The sequence below is a fragment of the Oryzias melastigma genome, linkage group LG4 (assembly GCF_002922805.2).
Source record: "Oryzias melastigma strain HK-1 linkage group LG4, ASM292280v2, whole genome shotgun sequence".
NCBI classification, from domain to species: Eukaryota; Metazoa; Chordata; class Actinopteri; order Beloniformes; family Adrianichthyidae; genus Oryzias; species Oryzias melastigma.
This window is the reverse complement of record NC_050515.1, coordinates 27,361,107-27,379,717: the sequence shown is the minus strand read 5'-3', so window position 1 is coordinate 27,379,717 and position 18,611 is coordinate 27,361,107. Positions and strand designations below refer to the sequence as shown.

Below are 18,611 nucleotides of genomic sequence, written 5' to 3'. Positions count from 1 at the left end.
ACCAAAATCCCACAACTTAAATGTCCTAAAAAGCCACTTTTCATGTTGATCGGAAGCCTCTGTTTCCAAAATCTCCTCTTAGGGGGCGTGGCTTTTGGAGCTGCTCCATCCTCTCTCTGTCTGATTATGATAGTTCTGTGTCTCGCTAGCATAAATCTTCACTTCTGCTACATAAAAACATCCATCAATCTGGGTAATGTCCAGCCGTATGGTTCTGATCCAGATGTCAGCTGGACGAGGAAGTGAAGATCTTCATGGACAGAACTTCCTCCAAAATCCTGATTCTTTCTCCTTCCAGTTCACCAAAGACTCTTTTAGCTAATTCTCCAATGTTTATTGACTGTGATCAATACATTCAATCATTGGTTTCTCAGAGTTCTTGATAAAATAATCAAAGCTAACATCAAAATGCTCTTTCATTGATTTACAATCCTTTCCAACTGCGGTCAAATGAGCCGCCGTTCACATTTCCGTGGTCACATCAAGAAGCTCCGTGGAGTCTGGTGGAGATTTTCCAGCGTTCTCAGTCCTGCTACCGTAAGTATTGGATGAAACTCACACCAAAAATCCAGTGATGCTGATTTGACCACAGAAATGTGAACGGCGGCTCATTTGACTGCAGTCAATGTGAAGATACCATCTTCTCTTCTCCAGAACCTGAACTAGACACTAGGAACAGATGAGGGTTTAGTGCATGTGCAGCAGAGCTGTTGATGGAAAGAAGATCATTCATTCAAACAGAGTCTGTCCAAGACAGTTTGATTGATTTAAAAGGAGAAATACACTCAGGTCACCTATGTCCAGATGGATTATTGGGTGGGTAGATGGATGGGTGAATGGGTGAATGGACTCAATCCTTTGGCTGTTTAACTGAGGGCCGTTTAACAAATTAAACTTTCTTTTAATTTATTTCCATTTTAACTTTAGAGAGTCAAATAATCATTTAATAAGGAAAAGCTGTGGATAATGGGCGGGGCTTTATGTGTTGAGTATGTGTCCACTTGAGGACAAACTGGACAAACCTCAGGTGATCCAGCAGAGGGGGTTGCGCATTAAAGCTCCCGCGCCTTCTGCACATCAGCACACGGGGTGGGGGGGATTTGAAATCCAAACTGTCCCACTTTCTGCAGTGGGAGATCAGCACTTTTTACAGTGGAGTGGGGAGAGGCATGACGGGGAGGAGAATCATGACATCACCAGGAGGAGGAGCAAAAGAGGACGAAAACAGCATCCTTCACCAGAGAGAGGAGAGCTGCAGAGAAGGAAGAGGTGAAGGAGGAGACCGATGTCTGAGAGAAGGACGGAGCGACGAGAGACACTGAGGCTGACAGAGAGAGAGAGAGAGGCAGGACGAGGCTTCAGCATCTGTCCCTGAGGCCTGTGCGTGTGTGCGCGTGCACGTGTGTGCAGGAAAAGCACGGTGAAGGGTGGAGCCATGATGGGGAAAGATTACATGCTGGCCATCATCATCGTGAACTACGATGGTAGGAACACACTTACTCTTACTTTCCTGCAGGGAGGGGTCTCAGCGTTTAGGGAGACTTTCAGGGACCTCCCTCTGGGGCCGTGCACGTGACCGGTGGAGTGGTTGGCTGATCCACCTGCAGAAAGACTAAATTCTCCTCTGCTTGAGTTTCTCAGAGACTTTTATAACTAAAGAAGATGTGGCCGCTCAGATGTCGAGAAAAACCTCAATCTCAAGTCCCGTTCTTTGATATTTTCTTGGTCAAACATCTCAAAGCGGCTCAGATTTTTTAAAGTCTTCTTGGAATGGGTTGGTCTGGACGGGTTTGAGCTAAGCTGAAGGCTGAAAGCTACATGCGGTCATATGACATGGACACGTTGCTTCTTCTGCACTCTCCTCATGATTAAGAGCAGCTATGAAAGTGAAGAGCACAGTCGGCTGTGCTTACTTCTCCTCCTCCTCTCAGCTGATTCATCACTTTTCAATGTTCATTAATTATTCAGAGGTTCTCGTTTTCATGTCCTTCTTATCTGCAGATGACCCTTTGATCCCCTCAGGTTCACGTTTCCTGGAGTCCTGTTTAAATGTTCTGAGCGGAGAGTTGAACGAATGAGCCCCCGTTCTCTGTTTACAACTCCACTGAAGAGAACACATAGATGTTGTAAAACTATCAACATCATCAACCTGTGCAGGACTGAAGACCGTGAGGTTCTCCTCTGTCGTCCTGGCAGATGGATGGAAAGAGGATTTCAGAACTATTTCTTCTCTGAATTCAGTCTCTGGATTTTCTGAAATTGATTGAATAAATCAGGTTTTCTGTCAGCTGTTGCTTAATCCCAAAGTAAATTCAAAGTTTATTAAAATATGATCAGACAAGAGGAAAACACATGTCAGACAATCAAATGAAGTAAAGCTGCTCTGTGACAGACATGTGCACTCACCAGCCACTTTATTAGGCCCACCTTGCTAATACCGGGTTGAACCCTTTATTCTTCAGAACTGCCTTTGTCCTTGGTGGTATGGATTCAACAAGGATCTGGAAACATTCCTCAGAAGTCGGTCCATATTCACATGACAGCATCACTCAGTTGCTGCAGATTTGTCAGCTGAACATCCATGATGCCCAACCCAAAGGATCTATTGGGTTCTGGTGACGGTGGAGGTCATTAGAGTCCAGTGAACTCATTGTTCTAGAAACCAGTCTGAGATGATTCCAGCTTTATGACATGGAGTCTTATCCTGCTGGAAGTAGCATCAGAAGATGGTTCACTGTGGTCATAAAGGGATGGAGATGGTCAGCAACAATACTCAGGTAGACTGTGGTGGTCGAACCATGATCAGCTGGCACTGAAAATCCCAGTAGATCATCAGTTTCTGAAACCCTCAGACCTTCCCGTCTGCCACGTTCAAAGACACTTCAATCACCTTTCATCATCATTCTGATGCTCGGTTTGAACTGCAGCAGATTCTCTTGACCAGGGGTGTCAAACTCAATCACAAAGGGGCCAAAATCCAAAACACACCTTCGGTCACGGGCTGAACAGCATAGACATTTATTGAACAATCTAAAACTACATTTTCTTTTTATTAATAACAAAAATATAAAAAGATCTGGTGGGCTGGATATATTTCACCCAGCGGGTCGGATCCGGCTCTTTGGCCTTGACTTTGACACATGTAGTCTTGACCACATCTACATGCCTAAATCCGTTAGGTTTCTGACTGATTAGCAGTTGGACAGGTTTGCCTAATAAAGTGGCCAGTGAATGTAAATCTACATCAGTGGACTCCGACACACATCACACCGTTTTACTTTGTTGCCACATCTTAAAGGTCAATTAATGAGAACATAGTCCGACCAACAAATCCTGGGGACCGCTGATCTAAATGATTTATTGCAGACCCTGGGTGTAAAGGAGTAAAAAAAAAGGTGAAGAAAACAGAGTAAAATACATTTATGGGGATATGTAACTATTTAGCAGTCCAAGAGAGAATCAAGTGAGCCAAACAAGAAGCCAACGAGATTTGATGAAGGAGATCATTGATTTTCTTCCATCAACTGACGACTAACATGTTCTTCTGCTCCGGCATGATCAATATCTGACTGAAGCTTCAGCATATTCTCCTTTTGAAGAGATTATTGGGTTTCTGAGCTTGTCAGGCTGACAGAGGATTGACTGGAAGGTCTCCACCTTTAAAAACAAAGTTAAACTCCAAGCTCGTTTTACCTGCAGGGGAGCCAGTTCAGTAACCAAGGAATTGATTTGTCCAGCTTCTCTGGAAGGCCTGGTTTAGTTTCTGAGTCAGGCTGAAAAATTATAGAATATAGGACAAATCTGTCTTCAATAGGGTTGGGCACCGACTGGGTTTTAGGTTTTATTTGTTTCCGGTGCCAAGGAGGTTCTTTTTTTCTGATTTTGTTGTCGTTTTTTTTGTCGTGCTGGTCGTTCCCATTCAATCAGAGCTCCCCAACCTCTAAACCCTAAAAACCGGTGGCTCACCACCGGTTCATTTGCTGCTCGCCGCCTGTCAAACGTGATCTGAGCTTGACGCCGTGTCTGCGTGTGCATGTCTGTGAAGATGTTCACACACCGACTGCTTCGGCGTGCATTCAAGCAGCCATTTAAAAAAAAAAAGTCCGAAATTCTGCTCTACGCGTGTTTGCATAGACTTTTTATTGAAAGTGGCCGCTTGAATGTGTGCCGACGCAGCCGGTGTGTGAACATCTTCACACTTCCAAAGAATGGACGCCACATGGATCAGATTTATTTATTGTGAGGATTTCTGCAAAAATCTACAAAAAAAAAATCCTTCAAAGGGTTTTAATGTCACTTGAGGATATGTCTGGATGACAGCCGCTTCCGGTGTGTTTCTGTGACTGAATTTAAAAGGCTGTCTCACATTAACCCGACAGGGAGAAAATAGGAGAAACTTTTTTTTTTTTATTGTCTCAATGAAAATAAGGAAGACATCACAGTTCAGGAGACCCGAGCAGGCTGCTCCCGCTCCCCACAGTGGCCGTCTGTCTGCCGGTGTATTGAGCGAGCTCGGCTGAAGTCCGGGAGGCTGGCTGCAGCCAGAGAACCGCCGCACTGCGACATGACAAAAACCCAAAAAAAGATTAGTATTTTACTCGCTGATCGGGTCACTAAAATAGTCAAGTGCCCAAAGCTGTGTTCCTGATTGGCTGATGCGACGCAGCGACCTGTCAAACGTCTGTGACCTGCTGTAAAATGAAGCCAGACTATCGCGCTGCGCGCTCTCGTGTTCGCTCCGTCACTAGTTTTACATAAGCCTGCCCACTATCACAGAAAAGGTGTCAAGACAGGACACGGTGGCATAATCTCAACCATAACAAAACAAGAAGCACAAACTAGTGACGTGACAGGCCAGAACAGAGCAGATGACCTGACAATGAGAAACTGAAAAGCAGACACTTAAATACATTGAGGTTGATTAACTAAATGAAGACAGCTGTGGATGATAGACCTGAACATGGTGGGACTGACAGGGAAAACAGAACATGAGAAAACTGAAGCACTGATCATGACAAAAGGCAAAAGAATTGGCTAGAACTTCAACACACTGAAGTGATTAACATGTTCTAAGACAAATAGAGCTTCAATGAAACAAAGCACCGATTGCAGCAGCTTCTTTGGGTTTCAGTAGAACCGCGTAAATCATAACAGTTCCTACTTGGAATTGAATTTCGGTGCCCAACCCTATAGTCTTCAAAGAGACGGCAGATTTCTGCTGAAAGCACAGAGGAGTCATCTGTACTACTTTTACATGAACCGGTTTATATTCAGAAAGATTTTGTACTTCCTGCCTCCTTCACCTGAAGCTGTCAGCATTTGAACACCTGTGTTCACCTGTGTAACTTATGGAGAGGTGGGGTCTGTTCCACCTCCTCAGTACTTCTGACCTGTTTGTGCTTCTGGATAACTGCATATGCAACTGTAAACTTTGGACAAATTTGTATTGAGGATATTACTAACTGACCAAACAACCAAGTCTGTAGTGACGGGTTTCAGAGCAGCAGTGGTCTGTTTTCATCTTCACTACAGTACTTCCTCTGCATGTCATTGCCTTCCTGTTTAGCATGGAGTTCCAGATTTGTTCTGTTTTAGTTTGTTTAAAGTCCCACTCTAATCATCTTTTAATCAATTGTAAAAGTGTTCCCAGTGGTCTTTTGATTATGGTTATAATATTGTTAGCCAAAATCTAAAAAATCAGTGTCATTTTCTAGGACATAGTGTCTGCAGAGCAGCAGGAGTTCATTAGAAATTCTCCCCTGAGTTGTGGGCGGGACTATTGGCACAGAGTACCTCCCCTGTTCTTTCCTGTCACCCTTAACTGAGAGCTCTATTTTTACACACTATTCTGCTAGATCTATTTGTCTACAAGTGGATGTATCAGAATGGAGCGGAGCTAGGAGCTTCTGGCCCCGCCCAGCATATTTTCTACATCACAAATACGATGTTTTTCCAACAGCATTTTTTCGTCTGAGTCACAATTTGAATAAAGAAGTAATACTGTAATTCCATTTCATTTTTTGAGAGATCAGGTTTTTCTTCCATAAATGTGTGCTTAAACACATGTGGCAGATTAGCACTGAGAGTCGTAGCCACAGTCTCGAGATGGTGCTGGAACTGTGGGTTGTTTTCACGCTATATGTTGAAATTCTTGTAGACAACATCTGGACAGACCAGAACCTCCTGATGGATCCAGACCTTCCATCTGGATGGAGAACCATCAAAGGGTCCACTGGCACTTATTACTGGCATGTTCCCACTGGCGCCACCCAATGGCAGCACCCTTGTCTTACTGGAATCCCTCAGGCACTGGAACCACCGGTGAGTGGAGATGTAACATTAATGATCCTGAATGAACAGTTAGCATCAGTTCTAACCAAGCTTTGTGCCAGCAGGAGGAGGCAGCCGAGCCAAGCTCCAAGGAGACAGATGGACACACCGAGGAAAGGTTTGTGCTTCACCGTCATTCTTTCCATGCATCTGGTCATCCCCATCAAAGTGCATGTGATGTTTCTGTTCAAGGACACAGAATCCCATACACTCAGATAAACTTAATTTCTGATCCTGGTCACTCCCGAAGAGAACAAGAATCTCAGCATCTTCATTTCTGCTTCCTCTTGTCTCTGCATCAGTCTCTAAACCAACAGCATGGCTGCTCTCTCCACAGTCTGCTACATCTTTCCTTTCATTCTTGATGACTTTCTTTAGTCACACCTGAAACCTTCCTCCAACAACTCCAACGTGCTGCTTCTCACGCTGTTGTTCTGGACTGTTGACCCAAAGAACCTAGTTTTCCATTTCTGCTCCCTGCAATCGTTCCTCTTGAGTTCCTGTCATTCACACACAAATATTCTGTCTTTCCTTTCCAGAACAAACCTCCACCTCTCTAGATGTTCTTCCACCTGTTCCCTGCTCTCACTACAGAGCACAGTGTCATTTGCAAACATCAGGATCCACAGAGATTCCTCTCTAACCTCATCTGTCAGTCTGTCCGTCACCATAGAAACAAGGAGGAGATGAAAGCTGATCCTTGCTGCAGTCCTACCTCCACCTTCTACTGCTCTGTCACACCTTTAGAACATCTCACCTCTGTCTTCTGGCTCTCATCCATGTCTTGAACCACTCTAACGTTCTTCTCTGTCACTCCAGAGTTCCTCATCCAAACCACAGCTCCTCTCCCTGATCCTGTCATAGACTTTCTCAAGATCAGTGATAGGGAACTCAAAGCCATGAGGGATTCAGTGTCAGACTGATTTCCAGATATTTAAGCCCTACTCATGACTGATTACTTGGTTCAGATGTGTCCAGCCAAGTAGAACATGCCAGAGCAGGAGATGTTGGAAGACAGGCAGGAATACGGCCCTCGAGGCCTGAAGTTGCCCATTCCTGCTCTACATACAAAGACTTAATGCAGATCCTTCTGACTTTCTTGGTTTTTCACCCAAAAATATCCTCAACGCAGATATTACATCTGTGGTTCTCTTTCTCTGCATGAAACCAAACTGTTGTTCAAAATGTACACATCTGGCTTCAGTCAAGCTTCCTCTCCTCTTTCCCATAACTTCACTGTGACTCATCAGTGAAGTGGTCTTTTATGATTATGCTGTTATAGCAAAAAAAAAAAGATGTTTTGTTTTTAGGACATAGTTTCTGCAAAGCAGCAGGTGTTGATCAGAAAATCACTTTTGAGTTGTTGACGTGACCGCTAGAGCGGGAGTAAGCCTCCGCGGATATCCCATCATCCCTTTTTTTACACTCTCTCCTGCTAGCTTAAAGCCCCTCACAATCTCAAGCTAGCATTAGCGGTGCGACAAAAATGGCGAGTGATTTTGGAGCTCTCCAGCTGGACAGTTTTGAGCTAGATACCAGCTTGGATGTGAAAAGGATAGACAGCAACGTTTCCATTTTTCTGCTAGTTGATGTATCAGAATGGAGTGGAGCATGGAGCTTGTGGCCCAGCCATCGCAATATCACAACTGAAAGTTTTCTCAAACTGCATAAAGAAATACTCAGATATGCAGTTATTATACACGAGCTGAGTCAGGAACTAGGTCAAAGAGGTGAGTGGAAGACGGAGATTTAAAACCACCACCCTGAGCCTTGGTCCAATTCTTGGTTCACACTGATACAAAATTAATTTCTCCACAGAACAGAAAGAAAAACGAACCATATAGAAGCATGGCCGGAGCAAACACAGAGCTGCAGGTCATTAAGTTGTTTTCACCTCCATGGTTGAGGTTTCTGACCAGAGCTGAGGTGGTCTGAACATCATAGAACTGTCTCAGCTGACATTCTCTCCGAAGTCTTGTGAAGTTGAGGGCAGTGTGGGTCTGTGGTGGAGTGGTTCTTCCCTTTAAAATGTATGTTGGGATTGTTTCACTATGGGTGTGTGGTTAGTCCATTCAACACCTATACAATCAGAGCATGAGCTTGATTCTTAAAGAAAACATTAAGGTTTTAGGTGTCAGTTAGAGTCTGACAGGGTTGAACTTTGTCTTTCAATAGTATCTCAAAGTCACCACTATTTGCTGAAGGTTGTGTATCAACATTTTGTTTGGATGTAGAGGGGGACAGTGGTGATAAAACTGTTTAAATGATGTGTTTTGTTAAAGTTTTTTTGTTTTCAGATCTTTGTGGCATGAAGACCATCTCACTCCCCACGACCCTGACTCAAAGGTAAACCACCATCATCTGCACTTGCCAAAGCTAGCCACATTGAATAAAACCTGATATGATTAACTTAAATTATTTAGATTCATACTACTATTCAAAACTAATACCCACAAAGATGGTGGTCAGAGGATGGCCTGTGACAAACAGAAAACCTTGGACTTGTATATATTTATTGGAAACTTGATGTTTATGTTCTTTAATTTAACTTTTAACCATTGACAAGATCAACGTCATTCCAGTAGATCAGGGGCGTCAAACTTAACAGGAGGCCAAAATCCAAAACATACATTAGGTCACGGCCTGAACAGGATAAACATTTATTGAACACTCTAAAACAACATTTATAAAACTTTAAAACCGTATGTTAACATGTTTATAAACTAGATATATAGCATTATCTGCGATAATGTTAGTGTAAATGCTGTAAGCTGAATTTGGCCGCTGAAGATGCTGAAATTGATAGCTAAGAACTTTGAAACTGATAACCTTGAAGCTGATAGCCAGCTAAAATATTAGCTAAATGCCAAATTAGCCTAAAAAACAAAACAAAGAAAACTTAGGTTAGCCTAATAGTATGTAGCTGAAAAAAATAGCTAAGCTTCAAACTATCTTAAAAAACTGAAAAAAAGCCTAATTTAGCCAAAACAGCTAGCATGTAGATGAAATACTAGCTAAACTCCAAAATGGAAAAAAAAAATCTTAGTAAATGCCAAAATGGTCCAAAAATCTATCAGAATGCCAATTTTTAAAACTTTGAAACCGTACATTTTTAACATAATTATGAATAATTAAAAGGCATAAATACTATTCCAGAGTAAATCAGCTTAAACATTACATAACTTTCAATATTTTACCCTCCATAAAAACATATTTTGTCAAAATTATACAAGTTAGGAATGAGTGCCACATAACATTGATAACAATAAAATAAAATGATCTAGAGGGCCGGATAGAATAACCTGGAGGGCCGGATCCGGCCCCCGGGCCTTGACTTTGACACATGCCGTAAATCACCTAATCCTCCTTGTACTGCCGTGAACTGGACACCTTTTGATGGTTCTGGATTACTTGTAATGGGGGGAGGGGGGCATCCTGCTTCTGCTGTGTTTCGTTCCACGTCTGTCCTGTCCAGCATCAGCAACCGAACTCTTCTCGTTTGGACTCTGTGATTCTTGCGGATGGTGGAGATAAAGACGACAGTTGATCCATGTGGACAGAGTGGAAGCTCCGGCTTTCTGCAGAGACGGGATTTATTTTGCTGCAGGAATAATCTACTCTAATCTCTGGGTGTCCCTCATTAATCTGAATTAATCTGTCCTCAGTACTTTGCTGTGCGCTCACTGGGCTGGCTGCAAGTGGAGGAGGAGGACCTGTCTCCTGGCCGCAGCAGCCTTGCTGTCAGTAATGTCATCCAGCAGCTGTCTCACTGCAGAGAGGGTCCAGAGCAGAGGGACAGGTTGGGGGCCTGGGGGGAGGTAAGAATGCAGCCAATAGAAGGGATGGAGGGTGTGCTTGAACCCCACCCACACCTGGTGTGTGCCTGCAGAACCGGGAGATGATGCTGGTTCTGAAGAAGGACACTTTGACCCTGTTAGACCCACTAGACCACACCCCACTGCACTGCCAACCAATCATCAACATCCGTGTGTGGGGGGTGGGCTGCAACAACGGGAGGTAAGCCAATCCAGCAACTCTCTGAAGAACGTGTCCATGTCAACGGTAGCCAAGGATTATGGGAACTGTAGTCTAGGGTTGCAGACCTGAATGCCATGCTCCAGACCTGCAGAGGGAGCTCTAATAGTTATTGCATGCAGACTCACCTGTCAACCTGTTACCTGTCGGCACACTGACCCTGTCACTCTCTCTGTCTTTGCCATGCACCCCCCCACACCTGGTCAGGGACAGGTAAACCAGTGAACACTGGCAGCTCCACATAAACGTCAGAATCAATGACTGAGGGCGCCGTGTGACCATCAGCTGACCGCCCTTGTCTGTCTTTGTGTCTATTTAACTGTGTGTGTTTGTGTCATGTGTGTGTGCATGGATGCGTGTGTTTAGAGATTTTGCATTTGTGGCGGGCGATAAGGACAGCTGCGTGCTGAAGTGTCATGTGTTTCGTTGCGACGCTCCTGCCAAAGCTGTTGCCATGGCGCTTCATGAGATGTGCTCGAAGGTGAGATCAGTCGCCTCCTTCCCTCCACCCAGCAGGGGGCGCCGTGCCTCTATAAGCATGTGGTTTTGCCCCTTCTGAGTACAGTTGATGGCAGAGAAGGCCGTGATGAGCCCGTCACGCTCTCTGACCATGGAGAGTATTTCACCAGAGGACCTGCCCAGACAAGGTGACTCACCTGGTTCCACTAGCTCATCTGCGCTCTGATTGGTCGGGTATTGATTAAATGTTACTTTTTTTTCAGTGGAGGTTCTGGAGGCGGTCCGGCATCAGGTTCAGAAGTTTGAGGTCCAATACATTGGGAACTTGCCAGTGTCCAGAGCCATGGGTATGACTCCTCTGCTAGTGTGATACCTGAGTCTCACCTGAGTTTGTTCAGAAAAGATTTGTTTAGAAAGAATGACATCATGAGTTTCGTTTGTGGAGGTAAATCAAACAGATGGGGAAAATGTCCACATCTTTAGGTCTTGTGTGGTGATGACACTATATTCCTCAGAGTAAGGAGATGAATTCACTGATGATTACAGAATCTAGCTCTAGCTCAGGGGTCGGCAACACAAAGTGTTGAAAGAGCCACTTTGGACCAATACAATAAAAACAAATATGTCTGGAGCCGCATAAATTGAAACAGCTTATAAAAGTCGTACACTGGTAGTAACACATGGAGAATGTGTCGTATAAACGATTATTTCTCCTGCTGCGTGTCCTCGTGTCATATAAGCTACATTTTTGGCGTCATGACAAGTTGGTGAGACATTGCAGCGTCAAACTATCTGACAAAAGCTGAATAGCCCCATAATGAACATCTGAGCTTTTATTTTGACATCCCTCAATGACACAACGAGAGGGGGTCCTGATCAGTCTCTCCCTCATTCTCACTCCAGGTGCAGGAAGAATTCAAACATAACAGGACAAAATCACAAATGTTCAACAAATGTTCAACAGTCAGACAACAAAACACGTTGACGAAAACCCAAACTTAAATCCAATTCCAGTCAGACAGGCAAAAGAATGGGTAACCCACAATTCCTTGCGCTGCCAGACCGACAGCAAGCCCAGCGCGTGTCTGAGACCATCACTACAATATGAATGAATTACAGTTTGTTTCATTGCTTTGATGAAATTAAAGAAATGCAATAAAGAAATACGATTTTTGATGTCATTTTTATTTAGAGGATTTGAAAAAAAAAAACAAAAATGTAACGTGCACCTTTAAGGTGCTTCCACACTGGCCGCGTCAATCAACACTTTCAATGAAGAGTCAATATAAGCGCGTGCACACCTAAATTCCTGCCCTCCAAGTCTGGAGCGCGCGTGAGTCTTATAGTCAGACATTTAAAAGGACAGAGTTGTGAAAACAAAAGTCTTCAGAAAGATTTGGGGGATTTTCAACACTTTTACTTTCGGTTCTCCCTGTTGTAGATGCAGATGAGCGCTAATGAACAGTAAAAATACAATAGAAGGAGAATCTCCTCCCCGCCACGCACCGCACGCGGCCGGTGTGTGAGACCTGCACATCGCCGCGCTCAGCAGGTGGTATCCACACCGGAGCAGCGCGGTCACGCACGCAGTGGCGGGAGGAGATTCTTCTTCTATTCTTCTTCTACTGTTCATTAGCGCTCATCTCATCTTGGTGTCATATTAACCTGACCGGACACAAACCGTAATGATTCATTTCTCCTTCGTGATCACGTTTGGTACTTCTGTGCTTTGAAGCAGACTCCGCCCACAAGCAGCTCCCGCGCTGAATCTTCAATCCGGTTCAAGATTTCCACGCACAGTTACAGCTCTGAGCTGCCGCGACTGTGCGTGGAAATCTTGAACCGGATTGAAGATTCAGCGCGCTCAATGCGTGCCGATTTGTACGTGGAGCTCGTGACCCGACTTCAAAACCCGCGTAGCAACGTGCGCTCACGTGCGCTCCAGACGCACGGGCAGGAATTCTGCTGTGCGCTGACTCAGACGGCGTGGAAGCATCTACACTCATCTCACAACAACTGGAAAACGTAAAGGATGTTTGTGTCATGTTTGTCCTCCTACAGAAATCGTATTAAAACAAAAATATTGTGGCAGCCTGACTGTTAATTTAGAAATAGTTCCTTGTTAGTGGGTGGAGTTAGTGTCTGTTCTTGTGTTGCATTATGGGACTTGAGTGTTTTACCGGCACCATGAGTGAGAGTGGTGTGTGTATGAGTGAGGGTCCTCACAGTGTCTGCTGTGCTGTGGTTCGGAGCTGTTAAAAAAATGGTGGGCAAAATGTTGACACCAACAGGTCTCCATGGCCTGCGTGTGTGCTTCTTGCTCCAATCACGAGGGATCGTACAGTGAATGGGATACAAGTGATGTCTGGATTAAATCTGCCAGTCATCTGTGGCTCTGTTCCCACCCAAATTGCTATAATATATTTCCTTCCAACATTTTAAATTATTATCAAAACATTTATGAAAAAGCGCCACTGAGCCGCAAGGGAGTGCTTGAAGAGCCGCATGCGGCTCCGGAGCCGCAGTTTGCCGACCCCCGCTCTAGCTGGTCCAAAAAACATGTACGTTTAACCCTTTGACACCTAAAAAACATACACTCCTTGACCTGCCGTAACCCTTTGACCTTTACGCCAGGAGTGTCAAACTCAATCACATAAAGGGGCCAAAATCCAAAACACACCTTAGGTCACGGACCGAACAGGATAAACATTTATTGAACACTCTACAGCTGCATTGCTAAAACTTTAAAACCTTAACTTTAAAATAATAATGAACTACATATACAGCATTACCTGTGATAATACTAGTGTAAATGCTGTAAGCTGAATTTAGCTACTGAAAATGCTAGTGCTGATAGCTGAAGATGCTGAAATTGATAACTAAAAACGCTAAAGTTGACAGCTGAAAATGCTGAACGTAAAAGCTGAAAACGCTGAAGCTAATAGCCAGCTGAAATATTAGCTAAATGCCAAATTAGCCTAAAAAAATAAAAACACTTAGCTTAGTTAAAACAGATAATGTGTAGCTGAAAAATAGCTAAACTCCAAAATAGCTTAAAAAATGGAAAAAAGCCTAAATTAATCAAAACAGCTAACGTGTAAATATTAGCCTAACTCCAAAACAGCCTAAAAAAGATTTTTAAAAAAGCCTAAATTAGCCTAGCATTTAGCTGAAATGTTAGCTTAAAAAGGGCTGCACGGTGGCGCAGTGGTTAGCGCTCTTGCCTCACAGCGAGAAGGCCCCGGTTCGACTCCCGGCTGGGACCTTTCTGTGTGGAGTTTGCATGTTCTCCCCGTGCATGCGTGGGTTTTCACCGGGGACTCCGGCTTCCTCCCACCATCCAAAAACATGCTTCATAGGTTCATTGGTGGCTCTAAATTGCCCCTAGGTGTGAATGTGAGAGTGCATGTGTGTGATTGAGGCCCTGAGACAGACTGGAGACCTGTCCAGGGTGTACCCCGCCTTCGCCCATCAGTAGACAGGTTAGGCTCCGGCACCCCGCGACCCTGAAAGGGACAAAGCGGTCAAGAAAATGGATGGATGGATGTTAGCCTAAAAAATCTTAGTAAATGCCAAAAAAGTCCAAAAAGCTAGCAGAATGCAAATTTTTAAAACTTAAAAACTGCAACTTTTTAGGATAATTTTGAATAAAAAGGCAGGAATATTAGTCCAGAACAAATTAACTTAAACCGTAAATAACTTTCATTATTTTACTCTCCATAAAAATATATTTTGTCAAAATTACACAAGTTATAAATGAGCGCAAGATAACATCAGGTCATTAATAACATCCATCCATCCATTTTCCTGACCGCTTTGTCCCTGTCGGGGTCGCGGGGGTGCCGGAGCCTAACCCGGCTGCTGATGGGCGAAGGCGGGGTTCTCCCTGGACAGGTCTCCAGTCTGTCTCAGGGCCTCAATCACACACATTCACTCCCACATTCACACCTAGGGGCAATTCAGAGTCACCAATTCACCTATGAAGCATGTTTTTGGACGGTGGGAGGAAGCCGGAGTCCCCGGTGAAAACCCACGCATGCACGGGGAGAACATGCAAACTCCACACAGAAAGGTCCCAGCCGGGATTCGAACCGGGGCCTTCTCGCTGTGAGGCAAGAGCGCTAACCACTGCGCCACCGTGCAGCCCCGTCATTAATAACAATAAAATAAAAAGATCTGTAGGGCCGGTGTAATTATGGTAAATGGCGTATACTTGTATAGCGCTTTCTACCCTCCTTCGAGGGCCCAAAGCGCTTCACAGTCACAGACCCATTCACCCATTCACACACACATTCACACACTGGTGGTGGCTCCGCTGCTGAATACTGGCGCCAACCTCCCATCAGAGGGAATTCGGGGTTCAGTGTCTTGCCCAAAGACACTTCGACACATGGGCGGGCAAGGCGGGAGTCTAACCCGCTGGCTTCTGATCACGAGTCGACCGCCCGACCGCTGCACCACGGCCGCCCCTTATATAATTACCCGGCCCTCCACTTCGACAGGTGTGATACATAAACGGTTGTAGGACACCTTTAGGATCCCGCACAAACACTCCAGTCGGTCTAATTTCTTTGTGTGTAACAATTTGCTTCTGTGCTCATAATTTCCACCAAACACAGCAGTCTCTTGACGGCAGGAACTATGTTCAAAGAAGCTCTGCCATGTGACCCCAATCCTCTTTCCTGGCGGATGTTTGTTTTAACGATGGGTGTCCTGTTTGCTGTTTCAAATGTTGACTTTTATGAAGGAGTTTTTGAGCCATGCTGCACCAGTTCTTCGTCTGGTTCTCCTCTGCAGGATCAGATACAGAGACAAAGGTTCTGGCTGGTCCAGAAGCACATATAGGTGTAAAGGCAGATCCTCAGGAGAACCTCCTAAACATCTGTGTTGTGTTGCAGGTATGGAGGTGCTGAACCGAGCCATTGAGAGCATCATGACCTCCACAGACCACGATGACTGGGAGCCTGCAGTGATCCACGTCACAGACAGCGTGCTGTCCCTGTGGAGGAGGGGGGAGGTAGGCCCCTGCAGCGCATGGAGCTCCACTTTGTTCAAAACCGGTCAGAGTCTCAACCCACCTTTTGGTCCTTACAGGACGAGCCTCTCTGGGAGTGTCAGGTGCGGTTCCTCACCTTTCTTGGCGTGGGTCATGACAGCCACACCTTCGCAGTGATCGCTGATGGCGGCACGCAGCAGTTCGAGTGTCACGTGTTCTGGTGTGAGCCGGATGCAGGAATCATCTCTGAGGCTGTGCAGGCTGCTTGCATGGTGAGACAGAGAAGTCCTGACGCTCCCTGAACGCCTCACCGCAGGGGTGTCAAAATCAATCGCACTGGGGGCCAAAATCCAAAACACAAGCTGAACAAGATAAACATTTACTGAATATTCTAAAACTACATTTTTAAAATTTTAAAACCTTAACTTTAACATAATAAGGAACTAGATATATAGCATCACCTACAATAATGCTAGTGTGAATGCTGCAACCTGAATTTGGCACCTGAAGATGCTGAAATTGATAGCTAAAAATGCTAAAGCTGATAGGCAGCTAAAATTCAAATGCCAAATTAGCCTTAAAAAATAACTCATTCCAGCCAAAATAGCAAGCATGTAGCTGAAATATTAGGTAAACTCAAGAATAGTCTAGAAAATCTTAGTAAATGCCAGAATAGTCCAAAATCAACTTAAACATTGAATAACTTTCAATATTTTACTCCCCATAAAAATATATTTTGTCAAATTTATACAAGTTAGAAATGAGCACAAGATAACATCAGGCTGTTAATAACAATAAAATAAAATGATCTGGAGGTCCGGATATGATTACTCGACATGTGATATTTGACATGTTTGACATGTCTTACTGTATCACGGCCTTGAGGCCTGGCTAGGACCCGCCCCCCTGAGAACCCTGCCAGGACAAACAGAAGTTTACAGAGTGGTGAAGCACTCAAACCCTTAAAGTCCCCCTATGAAAATCGTTTTTTATTTAAACAATGTTCCTAGTAATGTTTTAATTATGATTATGAAGCATTTAACCAAAATCCCACAACCTAAATGTCTTAAAAAGAGATTTTTCCTGTTGATCTGAAGCCTCTGTTTCTAAAATCTCCTCTGAGGGGGCGTGGCTTTTGGAGCTGAGCAGTCCCGCCCCTGATTGATTGCTTTTTGTTTCTCAGAGTTTCGGTTACTATTAATATACAAATTGAACTCAGAAAAGAATACAATGAACCATGGTTTTCGTCCAGAGAATTTACATTTCTGAATATGATATTTTGCCAAAATGAGCAAGAAATTTATTAAGAACAGTAACTTTTCCACCTTTAACATGATAATTCCTGGAATTATCATGTTAACACAAAAAGTTACAGTATATCAAAGAACGCAAACACAGGAGCTCCGGTGTTAAAGGGTTAAAAGAGGAAACCACCTGGTCTGCAAACCTGCTCCGCCCCCTATAGGTGGCTGGTGTAACAGCACTCGTGTCCTCTCCTCAGGTCCAGTACCAGAAGTGCTTGGTGGCACAGACTCCTCCCCCCAGGACCAGGTCGTGGCACGTGACCCCGTCCAAAGTCAAGCGGGCCAACTCCATGGATGGCGCCGCCTTTCCCCCGCTCACGTCCCGCAGCAGCAGCAGTAGCCTCATGACGACGAAGGGGAGCATCAATGTGAGGAAGGGGATGATGGCGTTCTTTGAAACTTTTCGCAGCAAACAGGCCGCCACCTCATAGCTAAAGGGGCGGAGCCACCAGAGTCTGCAGGTGGTATGTGAGCCGCAGAGGCCATGGCATCATCACCAGACCGCCGTGTGGTTGGTTCCCAGCTTTGTTGGTTCGGCTTCACCTGGAACATGAGGGACAGCGCCTCCTGCTTGGATCGGACCAAACCAGACCTCCAGAAGCTCCTGAAGCATCTTCCACAGCAGTGAACAGAGGCCAGAGCGCGCTCAAAATGATACATGTGAAAGAAAAACCTCATGGACTTCCTGTTTCAAAATAAGAGCTTGCTTTCTGCCTTGAGTCCTATTTTCCTGAAACCTCACCTAAGAAGAACCGTGGAGATCACTGTCAGAGCGATGTCATGTGACCTACCGTGGCGAGCTCACCTCCCTGTGAGACAGAAACGTGTTCCTGATTGTTGACATCAGCAGCTTGGTTCTTGCCCTGTCCACGTCGATGATGCCTCAAACTGCCCCCTGATTGGCTGAGGCTCATGCAGGAAGCTGATGCATGAGAAAAAATAGTAGGCTTGGTTTGTCAACAATAATATTCTGATCAGCAGTAAACAAATGATGTCATGTATAAATAAACCCAAATAAACAAATGCCCTTACAGCTCGTTAGCTCTTTGTCCTGTTTTAGCTCACAGGTTGAGTTTCTCGTCACTTTTAATCGATTTTTTTGTTTATTTATCGTGACTTTAGTTATTTCAGTGACCATTGTAACCACTGGCTTTTTTCACAACGGTTTTGAGTTGAAGATGTCAAATCTTTTTACCTGTGGCCTTCTTATAGAGCGGGGTGTCAAACTCAACCACACAGAGCGCCAAAATCCAAAACACACCTTAGAACGCGGGTCGAACAGGATAAACATTTATTCAACACACTAAAACTACATTTATAAAACATTTAAACTCTAACTTTTTAACAATATTATGAACTAGATGTAGCATTACCTGTGATAATATTAGTGTGAATGCTGTAAGCTGAAGATGCTGAAATTGAAAGCTAAAAATGCTGAAGCTGATAGCTGAAAACACTGAAGTTGATAGCTAGCAAAAAATATTAGC

The 18,611-nt window shown here is 44.5% G+C and overlaps 1 protein-coding gene across 5 annotated transcripts; it reads left to right on the top strand.

Annotated features, from left to right (window-relative positions):
* The first annotated feature begins 1,177 nt into the window (after positions 1-1,177).
* apbb3 (amyloid beta (A4) precursor protein-binding, family B, member 3) lies at positions 1,178-18,160 on the top strand. 5 transcript variants are annotated; one of them, XM_036211671.1, is made up of 13 exons: positions 1,179-1,484; positions 6,158-6,321; positions 6,396-6,448; positions 8,613-8,676; positions 9,996-10,148; positions 10,220-10,347; positions 10,573-10,578; positions 10,732-10,846; positions 10,931-11,012; positions 11,088-11,171; positions 15,723-15,841; positions 15,919-16,092; positions 17,322-18,160. In XM_036211671.1, exons 1-13 carry the CDS (start codon positions 1,436-1,438, stop codon positions 17,553-17,555), a joined length of 1,425 nt encoding a protein of 474 aa, XP_036067564.1. In that variant the 5' UTR covers positions 1,179-1,435; the 3' UTR covers positions 17,556-18,160. The 5 variants fall into 5 exon arrangements, with proteins under 5 accessions (XP_036067565.1, XP_036067564.1, XP_036067563.1 ...); XM_036211670.1 differs by having other exon boundaries at positions 6,393-6,448; XM_024259155.2 differs by having other exon boundaries at positions 1,180-1,484; positions 6,393-6,448; positions 8,628-8,676.
* The last annotated feature ends 451 nt before the right edge of the window (positions 18,161-18,611 follow it).